At 39.0% G+C, this 19,019-nt stretch overlaps 2 protein-coding genes across 2 annotated transcripts; both read left to right on the forward strand.

Moving 5' to 3' along the window:
- Positions 1–2,718: 2,718 nt before the first annotated feature.
- On the forward strand, positions 2,719–13,327 carry LOC122644590. Its single transcript, XM_043837970.1, has 6 exons — positions 2,719–2,993; positions 6,941–6,997; positions 7,733–7,980; positions 12,457–12,585; positions 12,699–12,764; positions 12,848–13,327. The coding sequence occupies exons 1-6, from the start codon at positions 2,810–2,812 to the stop codon at positions 12,929–12,931; spliced, it is 768 nt and encodes a 255-aa protein (XP_043693905.1). The 5' UTR covers positions 2,719–2,809; the 3' UTR covers positions 12,932–13,327.
- Positions 13,328–14,283: 956 nt separating this feature from the next.
- On the forward strand, positions 14,284–16,971 carry LOC122646093 (small RNA-binding protein 11, chloroplastic-like). The gene is made up of 4 exons (XM_043839569.1): positions 14,284–14,506; positions 14,596–14,664; positions 14,754–14,860; positions 16,820–16,971. Exons 1-4 carry the CDS (start codon positions 14,395–14,397, stop codon positions 16,874–16,876), a joined length of 345 nt encoding a protein of 114 aa, XP_043695504.1. The 5' UTR covers positions 14,284–14,394; the 3' UTR covers positions 16,877–16,971.
- Positions 16,972–19,019: the final 2,048 nt, after the last annotated feature.

Genomic DNA, 19,019 nt, shown 5'->3' on the forward strand with positions numbered 1-19,019 from the left:
CAAAGGTGAACCAGGTTGAACCGAATCGAACCGGGTTTGGTGGACTCACACTTGTCCAACAGAAACCACATCTTGATTATCACTCTTGACGAGTAGCTTGTAGCATCCAGTAGATAACACTTCCAAGAGACCTTCCCTAATTGCAATTGCCTCCCCTGTAAAAATGTCATTGTTGTTGAATGGATCCAAAACTGCGACATGAGAGTGACCTAGGTGATCTCAGATAATAAATCCTAGGCCTCCCCTACTCCTCTCTGGGTTAAACGATGCATCACAATTGAGTTTATAAAACCCAAGAGGTGGGGGAGTCCAGTTCAGAGGTGGTTGCATCATCGAAATCGCTGATCAGAGGGATGTAATGACATTGTTGAGAGGTACTCATCACTAGCCTTTAGTGCTGCATTGACAACCTCCATCAGTGTCCACTTCTTCCTCTCAAATATGAGGTCATTTTGTGAGCACCATAGGAACCAACCAGGGGTGTAAGTTTGGCCTTGTCAGCCTGAGCCTGCCTTGAGCCCAAACAAGCTGGGCTAGATTTTTCAACCCTAAGGATGGATTAGGGTTGAAAATTCTAGGCCTGGGGTCAGTGTTGGGTCAGGCGGGGGTTGAGACCTCGGGCTGAGCCCGGTCCGGCCCTACCCAGCCTTGTGTTATGGTCTAGGAGTTTAATCATTAAGGTGTAATTATATATTCATTTAACTTTTAAATTTCAAAATTCTAACCAAAAAAGAGCATGCCCATTGGTCAAAAGTCAAAAACGTGATTTTAGGAAACCAAATTTCACTTGGTATTTGGTGTTTCCCAATTCCCAATTCCCAATTCCCAATTCCCAATTCTCAATTCTCCATTTTCCAATATCAATATCCCTCTCTCCTTTCTCATTACATACCCTAAGTAAGTAAGAAAGCAGCACTGCCGTCCGCCGTTCTCTCTTCTCTCGATCTCCTGTCTCCCAGTCTCCCTTCTCTACGAAACCTTAAGTGGCTAAGGTTTTCAGGAATCTGCCATCACTTTTCTCTTATTGCTGGTATATCTCTCATGTCAGAATTAACTAGTTTCCTTATGGAATACTTTATGTGGTGTTGTATTCTTATATTTTACTTTTAATCAGGGCCAACCCGGTCCAGCCTAGTTCTATCAGGGTCAATCAGGGCCGGACAGGGTTGGGCCTGGGCTGAGTTATCTTAGCCCGACCTCAGGGCTGGGTTGGGCTTAGGCTGTGAGCACCCTGAGATCTCAGGGTTGGTCTGGGGTTTTAAAAACCTGGCCCAACCCAACTCTGTTTCACCCTTAAAACTAGCAATTGAATGAGCATAATGTTGCCGTCTCTTTTGCAAATTTTCTTCCCTCGATCTAAGAATGCTTTCCAGCTCTTAATCCAATGGTGTGCTACAACAAATTCACCTGAAGGGACGACATAAGATAAATTACTACCAAACCATATTGAGTGCGTAAAAGAGCAGTGGAAGAAAATAAGGTTGGTTGATTCTGCCGGTCCACCACATCGCTGACATTGGTTGACAATTGTGACTAAAGATTCGTTTAGCCTGACCAAATTGATCGATTGCCACTCGTGCTCCAATGAGATATTCAGATCAAATGGTTTAAAGCATAGGATTGTACTAACTCTTTTTTTTCTTGTTTTTTTTTTCTTTTAATGGTAAACATAGGAATATGGATTTAGGTCACGGTATTGGTAATAATTATGGTCACCGCTTATATTGATATGTATTAGTCATATTTAGGGGTGTAAGTTTGGCCTTGTCGGCCCGAGTGCAAACAGGACTCAGGCTGAATTTTTCAACCGTGAGGGTGGGTTAGGGTTGAAATTTTTAGGCTTTGGGTTAGGATTGAACTGGGCCAAGTTGAGGCTTCAGGTTAAGCCCAACCCTGTGTTAGGTTATGTTTTACAATTTATTGTTTACATTTTATAATTTTTATTTATTATCTAATTATCTATTCAACGAAAATATTTACAATTTTAAGAATGAGCTAAGTTTTTTAACCCAAAGAAAATTATTTTAAGATTGTTCTAAGTCTTTTAACCCAAAGAAAAGTCTAATAGTCAATTGAGTACGAAACAAAAAAATATCCAATCACATACGTCTCATTCTTTTAATGCATAGGAGGATATAAATGGCAAAAAAAGAAGGCAAGCTGCCCAGCCCAGCCCAATTAGGGTCAAGTTGAGCTAGGCTAAGCCCGACAAGGTTGGGTTTGGATTGAGATATCTCAGTCCGATCTAGGGTCGGTTTGGGCTAGGATTTTAAAAAACCAAGCGTTTCACCCCTAGCCATATCTAATTGTATCGATTATATCAAGCCATATTGGCCCGATCACGTTTGATACCATTGATATGATATTGATACTTAAAACATAGGCTTCAATCAATTACACATGCTTCTCAGAATCATTGTCCCCTTCAGTTCTCTGCCCGACCCAATTCCCCTCACTTGTAATAAGAGGGGCGCAGTTACCACCCAACCTTACCCGAACATTCTGTCCGGGTGGGTCCACCCCCTTATTGGTGTCCAAACCAAACAATCCGGGATATGTGGGATCCACCTTGATGTGACATACTATTATTCTTTAACACGTCATATGGACACGTGGTTATTGTTAGATCGATCTTGTAGAGCTTAAACCTTACATGGAATCCACGCTATGACACCTTTTATATACGGTATACATGCAGAAAACCTGTTTCCCCTTCTCTCTCGAGTCTCGACCCTTGTTCTCATTTTTGCGTGCTTTTCTTCTCTACAGTTGAACCCAAGGCGAGGGCCGTCAGGCAGGCGCAGCAGAAATGATAAAGAGGCGATTCTACAAGCAAGAGCACGACGAAAAAAATGATCCTTCTGATTCATCTTCGTCTTCTTCAGATTCGGAAGCTGATGTCCAAGAAGAATACGAGGAGGAAACTGCAGAAGAAGAAGTAGAAGCAGTTGCAGATGTTAAAGAAGACCAAAAACTTGACTTTCCAGAATCTGGTTCGTTCTTTTTCTCCCTTGGCTTTTGGCTCCTATTATTTTGAATGCATCAAATGGGCTTTTTTTTGTCCTTCTATTCTTTCTGTTTTAATGCACATATTAAGTTGGGTTTGGGGGTTTTGCGTCAGTTGGTAATAGCTCTGTGTTTCTTTCAATCATAAACGGATGTTGATTATCTTAGATGGTTTAGTGGGTTTAGGGTTCTTAAAAACAGGACTTTTTTCTGTATGTGTTTCTGTTCTAATTCGGTCAATTTGAATTGGTTTTTGGAAATGTTCGAGCTCCGGAAACACTCCTAGTGGACTTTTCTCAGCGCTTGTCTAGTAATGTTTAAATTCACACGCTCATTGACCTACATTGCGCAGTTTTTTTTTTTTTATAGTATTCTTTTGTTGTGAAAAACAGGTTCCTTTCCCACGTGTGTGCAATTTTATGGATAATATGTAATAATGCATTTAAGTAAATACAAATCAGTTTACAAAAGAATACACCAATTTTTAACATGGAAAATCCTTTAACCTGAAGGTTAAAACCATGAGACTCTAGCCCAAGAAAATCTCTACCATAATAAATAATGAGAATACAAGTCTTTCTAGTCAACACTAGAGACTTACAAACTTCAAGAATTACAACATTTTTGGATAACAATAATTCACTTTACTAGGTGGACTCACAAGAGCATAAGGAACTAATAACATATACAAGTCATCTTGCAAAAGAACAACATTTTTTAACATGGAAAATCCTTTAATGTGAAGGTAAACATACAACTTCTCTATACAGTATCAAAGAATTTCAAATATCAAGAGCAATACCTTTTTTGGATAACTCCGTAACTCATCAAAATAGGTGGATTTACAAGAGCACAACACCCTCATTTTAATTTGAATGTGACAAACACAGGAAAAAAAAGAAACTTTCCTCCTCTTAACAGAGATAACACCATCACGCTGCTACCCAAGTACAAGGAACACTCTCTTGTGCTCTATGACAGATAGCTTCTTCTATCTCTGTAACAGAGAGATTCTCCTTTGTGTGTGACAGAAATTTTTCTCTGTTTTTGTGACAAAGAACTTCACTCTCTCTGTCTCTATTGTGCAGATTCTTCTTATGTGTTCAGAGAGCTTTCTCTTTACGCGCTCTTCCCACAGAGCATCCTTTCTCTGCGTCTACAATTGTTCTCTGTTGTTGGAAAAACAGTCTCTTTCCCACCTATGTACAACTTTTTGAAGAAATACAACAAAATATGCTCAAAACAATAACCATATAAGCTAAAACAAGACAGCTCACAAAAGAAGGCACCAATTTTTAATATGAAAAGCTCTTCAATGTATGGGTAAAATCACGAGGCTTAGAACTTAAAAAAACTCTGCTATAATCGTAATGGGAATACAACTTCTTTAGACAATACTAGGGGGTTATAAACATCAAGAGAAATATCTCGCTTGGATAATACAATAACTCACCAAAATAGGTGGATTTACAAGAGCACAACATCATCATCTTAATACTGATGTGACAAACACAGAAAATACCTTTACTCCTCTTAAGAAGTTCATCACCTTGATGTGAAGACAACTTTTCTTCATGGTGATTCGGAGAAAGAGAGTTGCATGGAGTAGCCAGAGCGTTCCGAAGTCTGGAGCAATATAGTAAAATTTTTATCGGTTCGAAATTGGATCCGTGCCATGAAAGGAGTCGTCATTCATTCAAGATATTATCCGTGCGTAGGGTAAAGAATGAGGTTGACGTGGATTGACGAGAAATCCCTTTGCAGAAGCAAAGGCACCACTTTATGGGATTGACAAGATGTGGTGGGCACTCCCACAACTTGAGAAGTTTGACATACGCCATGGTGGAAAGTTCCTATATCGCAGGGATGCACATATGTTGACATGGAAAATTTGGCAGATTCGTCCTCATGAGTCGAAGGGAGAGTTTAGTGGGCCATGTGTAGAGTTTGTCAACAAAGGAGACAACTCATTTAATGAGCACACATACATTTATTGTGTATCTATTTCATAGTCAAGCACAATGCCATAATGACTAATGTGGCTAATGTGCCATTTTTTCAAAGCGATCAGTGCGATGGAGGCGACCACACAAGGTGTGCAAGTCAATTTTTAAAGCACCAAATGTTTACACAATGTCAAACGTTCAGCTTTCTCTAGCTCTCTCTTCCTTAGATTCTCTATATAAGGGAAGGGGGAAGAATGTTGGAATATGCAAAGAGAATTGGTCACTCACATACAGAGTGAAGTGAGAAAGCTCTTTGGCACATATTGAGGGAGAAGCTCTCTGTCATAGAGCACAAGAGTAGAAGTACGAGAGAAGTACGTAAACACTTCAAAGAGTGTTCCGTACTGGAGCATCTAAAGGCCTCCGTTGAAGAAGGTCATGCCACCTTAAACGACTTTCTCGTACCTTATCATGCCACCAAATCACAACTAACTGGTGAATTAATTTGTCTTTGATGCACATGACCAGTGTCATCGTCTACTTTCTCTTATCTTGACATCTATCGTTGCCAGCTTTCAGGTTCCATAAATGCAGAATTTAATGTTTCCTTATCCCAAGAGGAGTTATTTCTCTTGATATTTGTGAGCTTCTAGCACTGCCTATAGAAGTTGTATTCCAATTATTGATTGTAGTGGAATGTTTCTAGGGCTAGACTTTCGTGGTTTTTACCTTCACATTGAAGGGTTTTCCCGTTAAAAATTGGTGCTTTTTTTTTTTTTAAAACTTATATGCGTTATTAGTTTTGTGCATTCTGTGGTCTTGTATTTTTCCATAAACTTGCACACAGGTGAGGAAGGTGTTTGTGATGTAGATCACTGGTCCATGTGTAGCCGCAGGAACAAGCCCCAAAACCAGCCCAGTGTAGTTGTGGGATTCAACTGCTGTGAGAGGCAGCCTGGCACAATGATGTAGCAGGTTTTTGTTGGTTCGATGGAACATCACATAAGGCAGCCTCGGCCCAGAAAGAAGTATGAAGATGAGAAGGGACCAAGACAGAAATAAAAAAATATAATAATAATAAAGGTTACTGTTCACATGAACAGTGATTTGTGGGCTGATGTGGACAGCTGGCTTAGAGGAGTTGGTGTTTGGTTTTATTTTATTTAGTTTCCTATCTGAGTTGTAATCCTAAGTGGGAATCGTTGTTGAGAATCCTAGTTAGAGTCTAGTTTTAATTTTTATTGGGAATCCTAGTTAGAGTCTAGTTTTTTTTTTTTTTTTTTTGTCTCAGCCAATAGGGTATATATAAACATTGTAATCAGCTCTTGAGAGCCCACAAATTGATGAATAAAGTTATGTTGCTGTTTGCAATGCATTATCCTGAGAGAGGCTGAGAAGGGTGAGATGCCCAGGCTGAGATAGCCAACCTAGCTGTACCACCCTTCTTCTATCCATCCATCTTCCCCATTTTCTTTTTTCTTCTTTGTTTATATTCTGGTTTTTATTTCAATTCCCTGCAAATCTGAGATCAACTGATTGAAGAAAGCTTCTTCATTGAAGAGTTTACGATCCTCCTGTAGAATTAGTTGCTACCTAACTTCTTCTACATTAGTTTGTTTTTCCCAACACCTTTTATTTTCAAGATTAACGTTTTGAGATATTTTATTTGTTGGTTTGCAGTGTTCATGCAGAATCCCTTCAACTATGGTATTGGCTATTAAGTAATTTGATGTAATATTTGTTCTGAAAATTTTTGTAATTCCATTTCTTTCTATTATACGGCTTGTATGTGAAGGAACATACATTGTGAAATCTATTTGAATGTTGAGGATACTGACAGTTGGTGAATTTCTTCCTCCAGGTTTCTGAATATTCTGTTCAAAATCGTCAACTTTTATGTACTTCTGTTATTATCTCTGTAGAGTTCAATTTCTTTTGTGGTTGTTTAGTTATATATAGTAAAATGTTAGCATTTGTTACTCTTACAGGTTCTGGATACGAGAGTGAAGAAAGTTCAGCAAATGAGGTTGATGTTGACTCATCAGGTGGGAATTGGATATATGCTGGCCATGATTAAGGTTTTGTTTATGAATTTTTGAGATGTGGAATCCTTTGAGGCTTGTTAATAATGTTCATTTCTTTCCTTCTTAACATTTTTCCATTTGACAAAACAATGTTTTCCATAGCTTTAGATAAAGTAATTGAGACTCAAAGTAAAACTGACAATGACAAATAGAAAAATATGGTTTGTAGTAATAATGATTTGGAAAAAGAAGATCAATTAAAGATACATAGATTATAGTCCAATGGAGAAACCCTTGGTGAATATAGTCCTTTGGTCAAAAGTAATGATGCTTGGTCTTCATACAAGCATCAGTAAGAGAGAGATTTGTCTTGGTTTCTGAGACTTACCTTATTTAGTACAATGGTTTCATCAATATAACAAGCTGGCCTCTATATATTTTTTTATTTTCAGTTTCTTTCCTATTCATGGTTCTGTTGAAATTTCGGTTTTGACAAGGTCGAAACGAAATGACTATCGAAATTTACATGTCGAAATGTCCAAAATTTAACAAAAAATCGACCGAAATAATTTAGTTTCAGCAGGTGTCAAAATCCGAAATTTTTTTGGACTTTGATCCTAATAACTTGAGCTTAGTACTCTATCGTTAACATTATTCCATACATTCTCTCTCTCTCTTGGCTTGTTGTGCATCCTATTTGCTGAGAATATCCGTCAGTGGACAATTGGACATTTCACTTTTTTTAACCATGGCCAGGATTGCTAGTGAATGATGATGAAGAGGAATCTGGACATGGCAGACAAAGCCTTGGTGAAAGTCGTTCAAGTGCTGAAGGCAATGCTGGGACAGTGGACACCCAATCCAATGGCATGGCAGAAAAGGATTCTACTGAAGCTGATTTCAATTATTACATTTTGAAATGTAAATCTGTCTTTAAGTGTAGGCTCTGCCCCAGAATTGTTTGTTTGACTGAAGACACCTTGAGGGCTCATTTCAAGTCTAAGGTATCGAGGCATTTCCTTTCTCTGCAAAACTGCACAACTGTATGATGGGAAACTTGTTTTTACATGACCATCCATCTGATAAAGCATTCCATGCATTACACGATTACGTCTAAATTTTACTCTAAAAGAAAAATGTTACATACTTCTGCATATGATGGATATACTTCTTGTTACATACAAAAATCACATTTATAACAGTAGTTCCAAGTTGTTGAAATGGAACCTTTTTATTATATTTATGCATTATTTAAAATGCTATCTTTTTTTCCTTTTATTAACTTCAAATGATAAGGAAAGTACAATAAACTTACCTAGGGAGTTCCAAATTAAATGGTACACAGCTTTTGTGTGCTTCTGTGGCAAAGTGCAGGGAGAGGACAGTTATCATGGACAGAGCAATTTTGGAAGCCTGGTTGTGTATATATGTTTTGGGAAAAGACTGGGCACACCGCCAGGGTGCCCAGCGTGTGTCATACTCTTTCCTCCCCCTTTGGAAAAGACTCCCTTGCCCTCTTGTGTCCAAACCTGTGATTGGTGCTGCATATATTCTTTTATTCTAAAAAAATCTGTTTATAAACTTTATTTTTCTTTGGGAAGTTCAAAGAAGGATTTCAGCAGTAACGCAAAAAATATATGTACAGTTAAAGAGAACATATATTGGATCCATGTAGCTGACCCCTTTAAGTTGGGATAAGGCTGAGTTTGTTGTTGTTGTTGTAAAGAGAAAAACATATACCCACTCAGATTTTAGTGGTTCCTTTTGCCTAGTCTTATGTAGGTTTTTTGGGTTCTTTCTTTTCCTAGACACCATCTAACTGCCTAGTGAATGAGCTCCCATATGACATTACGCTTTGGACATGCCTGTTCGTTTGATCAGGCTGTAAGAAGTCAACTTCAGTTCCAGTTGATCTACCTGTTAGCGGTTTTATGTTAATATGTTAGCAGTTCCATGAACATGAATTCATCATAGTAGTTGAATGATTTCTCAAAATTCAACCCAATTTAGCTGTAACGCTGATATTTGGGATTCACTGTACAGATGTTATTATGCCATTAAGGGCATAATGGCTGGATATAGAGGTCTTGGGTCCTGTCAGTGTATTATAAGTGGGTTGGGCTTTGATGCAAGCCTTATGCAAAACTTGATTCTGAACCACACCTGTTTGCTCTTTCACTGCAATTCCATTCTCTCTGTGGTATTAGATTGTGTTCAATTATTAGTCTTCAAGGCTTCTTTTCACTGTCTCAGGCACATGCCCTTCTAGAGCCTGTAACTTGCATCAAATCACATCTAACAACAGCAACTACTCAGCCTTATCCCAACTAAATGGGGTCGGCTAGAAGGAACCTTACCCTCCAATCAGCTCTGTTCAAGGTCATACTTGATACAAGGTCTAAGCTATTCATGTCTTTCCTCAATCCTCACTTCTCCAAGAGTCATTTTAGGTCTACCCCTGACTCTTTTAGGTCCTTCAATCTGAATCAAATCACTCCTCCGTACTGGAGCATCTAAAGGCCTCCGTTGAAGAAGGTCATGCCACCTTAAACGACTTTCTCGTACCTTATCATGCCACCAAATCGCAACTAACTGGTGAATTAATTTGTCTTTGATGCACATGACCAGTGTCATCGTCTACTTTCTCTTATCTTGACATCTATCGTTGCCAGCTTTCAGGTTCCATAAATGCAGAATTTAATGTTTCCTTATCTTACCACTGACCCCTTACAGATTCTCACCCTAACAGCCTAACTAGATTGAATGACAATGAATAATAAAATAATCAAGCTTCAGTCATAAATTTTGGATTTTTTCCTGGGTTGGTTTTGCTGTTAGTGACATTTGGGAGGTTGAGGAAGGAATCATTGGAAGGGATGGGCTGGAGAAGTGAAGCTGACATCGTTGTAGTCCAGGTCTGCAGCCATGTGAATCACTCTGCTACATAGTTTGAGGTCTCAATCTCGGGGCTGGTTTCAGCCAGCCCAGAAACCTTATTGTCTCAGCGAGATACTGAGATCTTGGCTGAGTTGATGCATTTTTTTCCTTCAAATTTTAGCCCTTGTTTTTGGGGGTCTTATGACCTAATTAGGTCATGAATACTTGCAGGGCAGTCTATTTTAGGCCCTATAAACATAGTGGAACCCTTGGTTTTTAAAAATTACACCCAAAACGGTAGTTTGACTTAGGACCCTAGGTTGGTAGTGTACTATATATATATCACAATCGTTAGTATTAGAACACATACTTCAAGTAAAACAACTTAAATAAGCAATAGGAATGGAAAGACACCAAATTATAAACCATTCCATAAATCATACATCTAACATTGTTTGGTACATAGACTCAAATATATTTTGAGTCAACCTTTAACAATACAAGCTTGTTTAGGTAAGATATGGTCAAAAGAAGGAGATTTGGGAGGGGGGGGGGGAGGTTCTTCAATAACAGCCAAAACTCACCGAGACAGACGTGACTGGGTTGAAATTTCGACCGAGTCTCATCAAGGTAGGATATTTATGTAAAGGGGATTGTAACATTTTGGCCTGAGACGAAATATCGGACCGAAATTCCGTTCGTGACAATGTTGTTTTCTTGTTTCGTTGCTGGTTTCGACTCAGTAGCTGGAAATACCGAGTTATGTTCTGAGACAAGACAAGATCTTGCGGAGAGTTTGTTCTATGCTCTGTATATGCTGGCTGTGGCAATGGAAATGATTGTGGGCAGCATTGGCAGCTGGCAACACCAAACAGAAGCACTGGAGGGTGGAAAGCAAGGAACATATGACGGGGTTGTTTTTCAGTGTTTCCAAGGTACTTTTATACTAGAAAGAGCCCCCTAGTGGTGGTTGGCAGTCCCCATGGTTGCCACCTAAGTGGGATAATTTCCTCTTTGATCAGGGAGTCTCCAAGTATATTGTGCAAAAAGTGCTTAGTCAGCAGAAGGTTTGCTCATTATGGAGTTACCCTCTTGCACTTTAGCCCTTAGCTTTTTCAATTGTTGGTGAATATCCACTCTGTGAAACAAAAAATTGTAAAACTATGAGTACCACAGATGATATTACGGTTGCTGGAAAGATAGGCAAGCAGAAAAAGGCTGGATTGCCAATCAGAAAAATGAACCTAGTTAAAAGTTGTACTTTATGTCTGGACTGCATCAGCTGTTGCAATTATAAGTTTGTGTCATGGCTCAATTCTGGGCAGTGGCTTGAGTTCTAATGTTAATGTCTTGTGTCTCTTGATTTCTCCTTCAAGTACAGTAGCTTATTTCACAACTGCTTATTGTTGCAAATCTTGCATCATTTGGTAGTATGTCCATTAATCATTTTGGTATACACTAAATGTCCAAGGTTTGGTGGGGGGAGAAAAATACCAAGAAGTATGTGAGTGCTTAATTTCATCATCCAAAGTTCCAATCCCCCCCCCCCCCCTCGTTCTCAGAAAGGGGAAACAAAGAAGAAAATGCTGTAAGTTTTTATGACTACGTGTTTCATAATAAATATCTCAGTTGGAACTATAATGACACTAAATTTCAACAATCGAGTAAGTTTATCTTAAACTGTTTGGGTGAGTGAGGATGACACAGGAAGGTACAAGCATGCTCTGACATATGACTTTTTCTATTAGCCTGAACCAGGTTTTCTTCATTATGAAATTACCTGGAAAATATTCCTTAGGTTTTACCTTTTCATAATTGTTTCAATGGTGTTTTTCTGCTGTTTTTAAATTTGGTTTGAATTTGTTTCTGTAACACATTGCTTCATTTCACGGGGAAGTTTTTCTTCCATCTTTTGTGAGGTACAACCGTACAAGTGTACAACATCCTTCTATGGATAAACAGTGCATCACCATCTCCAAGTCTTATTCATGAAACATTTTTGCAACTTGAAAAACTTGCAAATGAACTAACTTACCATTTGCACTTGCTTCTGTAGTAGGTATTCTGCATCACCCTAAGAATCCAGATCCCTTTAATCTCCCCCCCCCCCCCCAAAACCCCCAAAAAAGTATTCTGCCCCACCCTATAAGAATCCAGAACCCTTTATCCCCCCCCCCCCCCCAAACCAAAAAAAAACCCAAAAAAAGGGAAGATAAGAAAAGAAGAATCCAAAAACCCTGCAAATTTTAGTTGTGTATCTGCCACTATTTTGTAAGTTTTATTCAGGTTGATGGAATGCAAGGACTTCTCTCTGTGATTTAGTGAGCCCAGGATGTGTGGGTTCGGTACCTATTCCGAAATTTATCCTTGTATATTTTCCTATGCTGGATAATGAATGTGATTGATTCGGTTTGAAATACTTCCCCTTGTGTAATTTTTTCTCCTTTCATTTCCACGATGTCTTCCTTTTTTTCCCCCATGTAAATTGCAGACACTTTGGTCTGTGGATTTGTGTTACTTGGTCAATTGTCTCCTCTTCTTTCAGATCTGTTGTACCATCCTTGACAGTGCATTCTTAATTTCTTTAATTTTATTTGATCTAGAGACATGCTCGATCAGAGAAGTTACTGAGGGAAGGGAGACTGAAGTTCATGCTCAATAGCGATGGAGAGATCGAGGAAGATCAAGAAACCCATGCAGAGAGGCACGCAAGGACTGTAGCACTTGCAGAGGTTGTATGACTGCAAAAGGGAATTGTATATCTTTTGAGCTCAATCCAAGTGTCTAAACAAGACTTGAGAAGTGCGTTTTGTTTACATTCTCAGTGAAATCTTATTTCTTTCAGGATTTAGCTAATCCAAAGAAGAAAAACAAAGGGCGGCAGAGACAGAGGCTGAGGTTAAGAAAGAAGGTAAAGAGGCATCCTTTTTTGGTAATTAATCATCTTATGGACAGGAGAGGTACTGAGGTTCAACCCTTCTTTAAAAATTGCAGAAAATGGATGATGGTTCCAACAATGGGAAAGGAAAGCAATCGCTGAAAAACCCAGCTAAGAAAAGGCGTATAAACAAGGATTGACAGTGAAAAATGAAAGAAAGCTAGGCGTATAAGCCCCTAGTTGGCATTCTGTGGGTTCTATGTCAAGAGTTTTATTGAGGTTGGTTGGCAGGGGAAAAGAAAGATACACTGTCAATGCAGTTTTTGAATCTGTTTTTTTTTTACGGTTTGTGCTTGCCAACGTGGAAAACATTTTTTTCCCCCTGTTTAAAGAGTTGTACATTGGCATCGTTGATATGCCAACTGTAATTTTTCTTCAACTTTCAGTGGTTATCTTGAAAGGGAGCACTCTCCAGTATCCCAGAGTAAAAGTTCTGTTCTCAAAGAAAATCAAGGATATTAGATGTTTACATTGTAATCCTCCAACCTCTGTGTGTACAAATCTTTGAATCTGAATGGCACAACTGGCATGCAGAAGTATACAGTTCATCATGTGTACATGATCTTGCCATTTCAGAATGAAAGGAGAAGAAAAAGAGGGTGGGGTTTGGATAAAAGAAAAAAGAAGGAAGCTCCACAGAGTCATGTCTCACAGTAGCACTAGAATGTTGTTCCACCACCTCTACCTTTAAATGCTAGGTATCCTTGTCTTGGGATGAACAGAGCTTTGATGTGCATGAAAGAACTGTGAACGTTTGAGAAAGACCTGAGATGTGGTTGGAGTGGGACTGGAAATGAACCACTCTCCAGCGCACGACACGTGGCTGAGGTGTAGCGAGGATGGATACGCACATCCCAACTGGAAATCCTTTTCTCCATCACATGTGCACCACGCTCAGATGTGCGTATTCATCCTCACTGTTTGAACGGCACCTCGCCCACGTGTTGATCTCTGGGGGTGTGCCAGACATCGTCCAGCTTAGGGGTGTGCTAGAGAGGAGCCCGATCCCTTTATCTATCCCCACTGGAAAAAAAATTTGTGTTCAAAGTGTTGTTTGAACCGAATCAAGTGTAATCCATATAAACCAAATTCAAATTGAGTCTAATGGATAATTAGACCCTAAATGGCTAAAAACCAAACTGAACCTAGACCATACTAACCTGTATATATGATCTCCAGAACACTAAAACTGAGCATCCTATGCTAAGCAGTGAAATTCATTTAGATATATTACGTGTTTTCTTTCAGAGTAGGAGCTGCAAATTAGTGTTTTGGAGGCCGGAAGGCTTATTTGCTTCAGTAACTGTTGATCAACTAAGAAATAATTTGAAAATATTTGATTTTTAGAGTATTTAATGATGTCTTTGTTTGTAATTATGTAATGGACTCAATTACCTGATATCTCTCATACTAAAATTCTAAAACACCCTCCAATATCCGGTTAATTTACAAAACGACCAACTACGGTAAAGAGGTAAGAGGATACGCGACTGTGAGTGGCGATGAAGTTGGATCTGCAACTGTATCAGGGTGGCATTAGCTTAGCTTCCCTATACGGCAATACCCCATTTGCCGACAACGATGAACGATTCTGGGCTTTGAGATGGCAACTGTTTCAGTGAAGCAGTTGACAGGAAATCGCTGCTTGGAATTTTTAAGAACTTTGAGACCTATGTTCTTCACTAGGAGGTTCAGTTCCCAGCTCTTCGTAAGCAGTAAGTTCCATCTCGATCAAGCCTCTGCTTTCTTATTCCTTCTGAAGAATACCCATTTCGTTTTTCATCTTTTCTTCCCTGTTTGCTAGGGTTATCATATTACACCACAGATAAAGATTTGAAAGAGCTGTTTGAGTCATTTGGTAGAGTCACAGATGGTAAATTTTTTCTTTTTATTCTCTTTAATTGTGTTTTCTTTTTCCCTTCCCTTCTGCACTAGAAACATGTTCTTGTGGTTGCTTTTCAGCAAGACTGATTAAGGACCCAACTACCCTGAGGCCTAAAGGTTTTGGTTTCGTGACTTTTGAATCTGTTACTGAAGCACGCAAGGCATTGCAGGCTATGAATGGAAGGGTATAACTGCCTTTCCTTTAGTTCTTTATCCCTGATTAAATGTCTACAGAAACTTTATTGTCTTGAGCTTTTTGTTGGTTATTACGCTTTGCACTCTGTATTTTGTTTATGTGCTTTGGTTATTTGATTGACCAAGTAAAAGAATTGATATATATTAATTGATCAGTCTGATCTATTACAGCATCAACCTGGTTTTGTGTTTTGTCTTGCTTTTTAGATAGAAAGGCATCAAGTTTCAATACAGGATCAAGCCTTGGGCTTATGAAACTAACTTAAATCACAGCATTCTTTTTTCTTTCTTCGTATCTGCTGCTGGTAGGTAAGGGACTTGGGTCCTCTGTAGCGCGACACAGTGTGTAGCACACATCCAATGGACCAGTGTGTTGGGCTGCATGCCCAAGCATTGCGGGCCGTCGGATGATGCGCTACACACTGTGTCGTGCTACAGAGGAGCCTCACACGTGGGTAAGTTGCTAGCATAATCCAGATCTGCAATTTAATGCTAGACAATGCAGATATCAGTGGTAGAAAGTAGGCAAATGGAGTAGTTGTTTTTCAAAAATGTCTTTAAATGCTCAATCTCTTGTGAAAAAAGAGGACAAATCAATAAGTGCTCCCTCCATCTCACTCATGTAATTGTTCAATTGTTGCGTTTCTCATATACTTCTTGTATTTGAGACTTTGCTACTTAAGATTTTATATTCCATGAAATAAGTCGCCTAGGAAAGCCTTTTCCTCGGCCAAGTGTTTTGATTTTAGTAGAGTAACATTGATGCTCATTGTTGTTCTGGAGTAAGCGATGTTATTTTTCTGGTCACCTTTTGAAAAGACCAAGAATAGCTTCGGAGGATTATATGGTTTTATGGCCTAACATGCATCGAATCATCCTTGCTGATTTAGTTAGTTGTTACTCCATATAAGATGGCAATGCGGTGGTTTAATGGTTGGGCTACCATATTATGACCCAGATTTACCTTTAGTTGGATTTGTGTTTTGCCTGGTATACTTGTGGCAGGTCTAGCTGGGTTTGCACTACAGACAAGCATGACCATCATAATTATTTATAGCCAACATTTCTGTTTATTTATTCTATTGTCTTAATTTTCTATTTAATTTCTCCAACCATCTCCTGCCTCGTTCTGCTCTTTTCTGTTCATGGGTTGGGTTTGTTTCCACCTTTCGGTCGGCCAGTGCTACCCTTATGCCATCCCTAGCTCCATGTGTCTGTGTGTTAAATGCTGCTACATTCTACCAAGCATGACTGTGCTTGTATGATGCTTGACTGACTATTTGTTTAAGTCAACCAGCATCATGTTATCACACAAGTTCTCAAAGGAACAATGCAGTTCTCTCTTCACCACAATCTCCAAATTTAGCCTTCAGAGCTTGTCACGCCCCCCCCCCCTCCCCCACCCAAAAAAAAAAAAAGATAAAGAGGGAAAGAAAATGAAAATGATGCATGGTAAGTACAAAGAAACGAGAAACACGGTGTGCTATTACACATTTTAATTTCTGGATGCCTTAATCCCCAATGGACTGTCTTACACTCTTAACTTGCCGCAGGTGTTAGATATCACAGCACAGCATTGAAGAGGAGGGAGATCCTCTGATAAAATTTACAATTGATTGATATGAAACTGTTGGGCATACTTCCACTCTCTTTGTTCACATTTACACATTCACGACGGAGTTGTTTCCTTCTATTCTCTAATTCATTTATCTACGAAGAAAATTATTGCCTTGAGTATGAATTAGTGAAACAAAGAATTTTACAAGCTCTCTTCAAATTCTTCGAAGACATAACCATATGCGATCCTTTGAACAATGACTATATGGAAAAGATATCTTCTTATTTATTTGTTAGAAAAGATTGGGCATTAGTTCTGTGATTCTTATTTATTTGTCAGAAAGACCTTTATCATATTTTTACTGTGTGTCTTATCTTGATACTGTCGACAGATAGTTGGCGGAAGGCTGATATTTGTGGAAGTTGCAAAGACTACAGGACCTGAATGAGGGCAAGGTTGCCACTTGAAATGCTTTCTTTACCCATTAGTTGTCCTTTTGGTAAAGGCCTTTGTATCCAATATACATAGCTCTTTGGTTACTAAGTTACAGATTCATGTTACCTATGAATTCCAAATGACTCTTGTGAAATCTGGATCTGAAAGTTATGTCTTTCACTTCTCCAATCTTTTGCTCGAATTACTCCTTTAGACCACGCAATCAGATTGCAATTGGTAATTTTAGTTAGGCGTCTTAAAATTGTTTGAAGTTCATTAGGGAGATTAGTGATAATGTGACATTCCCTTTGTTTTCTAATAGTTTTTCTTCTGTCATTTAAATCGAGTTTTATTCACTTATGTTGCCTGTTGATTGTTGACTGATTGTGGCAGCAGCTTCAACCAACCTGTTTTAAATGAAGATTGGATGGACGCAACAGCTTGAGCAGAACTAACAGATTGGAGTAAGAACAGCAAAAAAAACATAGTTTCTTAACACCCCCCCCCCCCCTCCCTGCCAAACACAAAACGAAAGAAAGAAATTCAACCCATATATGGAGTAGATGAATGTGTGCAATTCCAGATTAATAGCTGGACTCCTCTTCTTGGAGAGAATTCTTTTAAGAATTTTTATTTGGTTAAGTGAATTCTGATGGAACACATGGGATCCACGCAAATACACTCCAAATATGAAACTTGTAAAAGGTGTCTTACTCTGCTTTATATAGGTGGAAGGTGGAGGACTGTATTGAAGACTCTCGTTTGGGATTGGGACATCGCAGCCAGTGCTCCTAAGATCATAGAAGCAATGCTGCAGAAAAAGATCTGTTGGCAATGTAGCTTCATAGAAATCATGGATAGAAACAAGTGATGCAGAAATAAATATTTTAGGCGCAATAGAAAGGAGTGCTGTAACCGGAGTGGGTGAACCGTCGTAGATAACAGATGGCTGCATAAATATCCTGTTGAAGGGGATGGGGTTTTCTTCGGGCTAGAGAGATGGAATAGATAGGACCCCACAAGTTAATTCAAGCTGGGGAATTCACACAAGGGATCAAGGATTTCTCAATGAAAAATATGTTATGGACCAAACATGAAAGTTGTTTTCCAGCAGACAGCTATTCCTGTGATTCTACTCTCTAACTTGGATTATATATCCAAAAAGGTCCGCTCACGGCCATTCCACATGCTGCCTAGTAGAGGCGTGGTTATCTGAAGCGGATTCTCATCAAAATCACTAATCACCCGCCCCAATTGTATGTGGTTGATAATACCCTTCCTCAGTTCAAACCAAGGGTCAGATTAGGTGGCTTAAGAGGTTCCCTTATCCTTATGTTTTAAGGCTTTGTATTGTTCATTTTTTGTTGGATTTCCAATAATATCCCTCCTTCACTGGGTCCAATTCATGTGATTCAGTGAGACTCGGCATCTATTCCATGAAGAATCTGTTGGATCGGTTTATGCTTTGGTTGAAGAGGATTCAGAATAGAATAGGTGATTCAGACGTGTTTTCCAACCAAGCACTGAAGAAGGAGACGAAAAATGCTACTGTTGCTGCCATCATCAGGGGAATAGACTGCTAAGTGCTAACTGACCTATGGCTTCCAACTATGATTTCCTTCTATTTTTCAGCTTTACCCTACTAATTATGTGTGAAATCCCAGAGTTCACCACTAACAATCAAAAACATATTAATAAGAAAGAGTTTCTTACCATTTCTTTTGTTGGGAGGAGGGGAAAGGAGTGTAGGTGCACTTTTTCACACTTAATCTCTTTAACGAAGGGAACTACAACCCCCCCCCCCCCCACCCCAGATAGACAGCGTAAGAAACAAACTCATCGACCTGCATCAATCATTTGTTTTAAGGCTGAGATAAGGCTGATCCTAGTTCCGGCAAATTGCCAGTTGATCCAAAACAGTCAATCAGCATCAAAAGCCATTCAGCGTACCCAGAGTCAACAAGGGAATTGAATGTGTAAGGTGCCTGGATTTTCTTTTTCATTTTAATTCTGAAAGAATTGCTTTGGAACCTTGAAAGAACTTGTTAAATAAGGAACCAAAAAGGTACCAAACTAAAATAAGAAACCTAGTCCAGAATCAAGATTTAAAAACTGGGAGAACTGATGAAACTACACAGAGGTATGGAAAACGTAGA

Source organism: Telopea speciosissima, chromosome 11, assembly GCF_018873765.1.
Source record: "Telopea speciosissima isolate NSW1024214 ecotype Mountain lineage chromosome 11, Tspe_v1, whole genome shotgun sequence".
NCBI classification, from domain to species: Eukaryota; Viridiplantae; Streptophyta; class Magnoliopsida; order Proteales; family Proteaceae; genus Telopea; species Telopea speciosissima.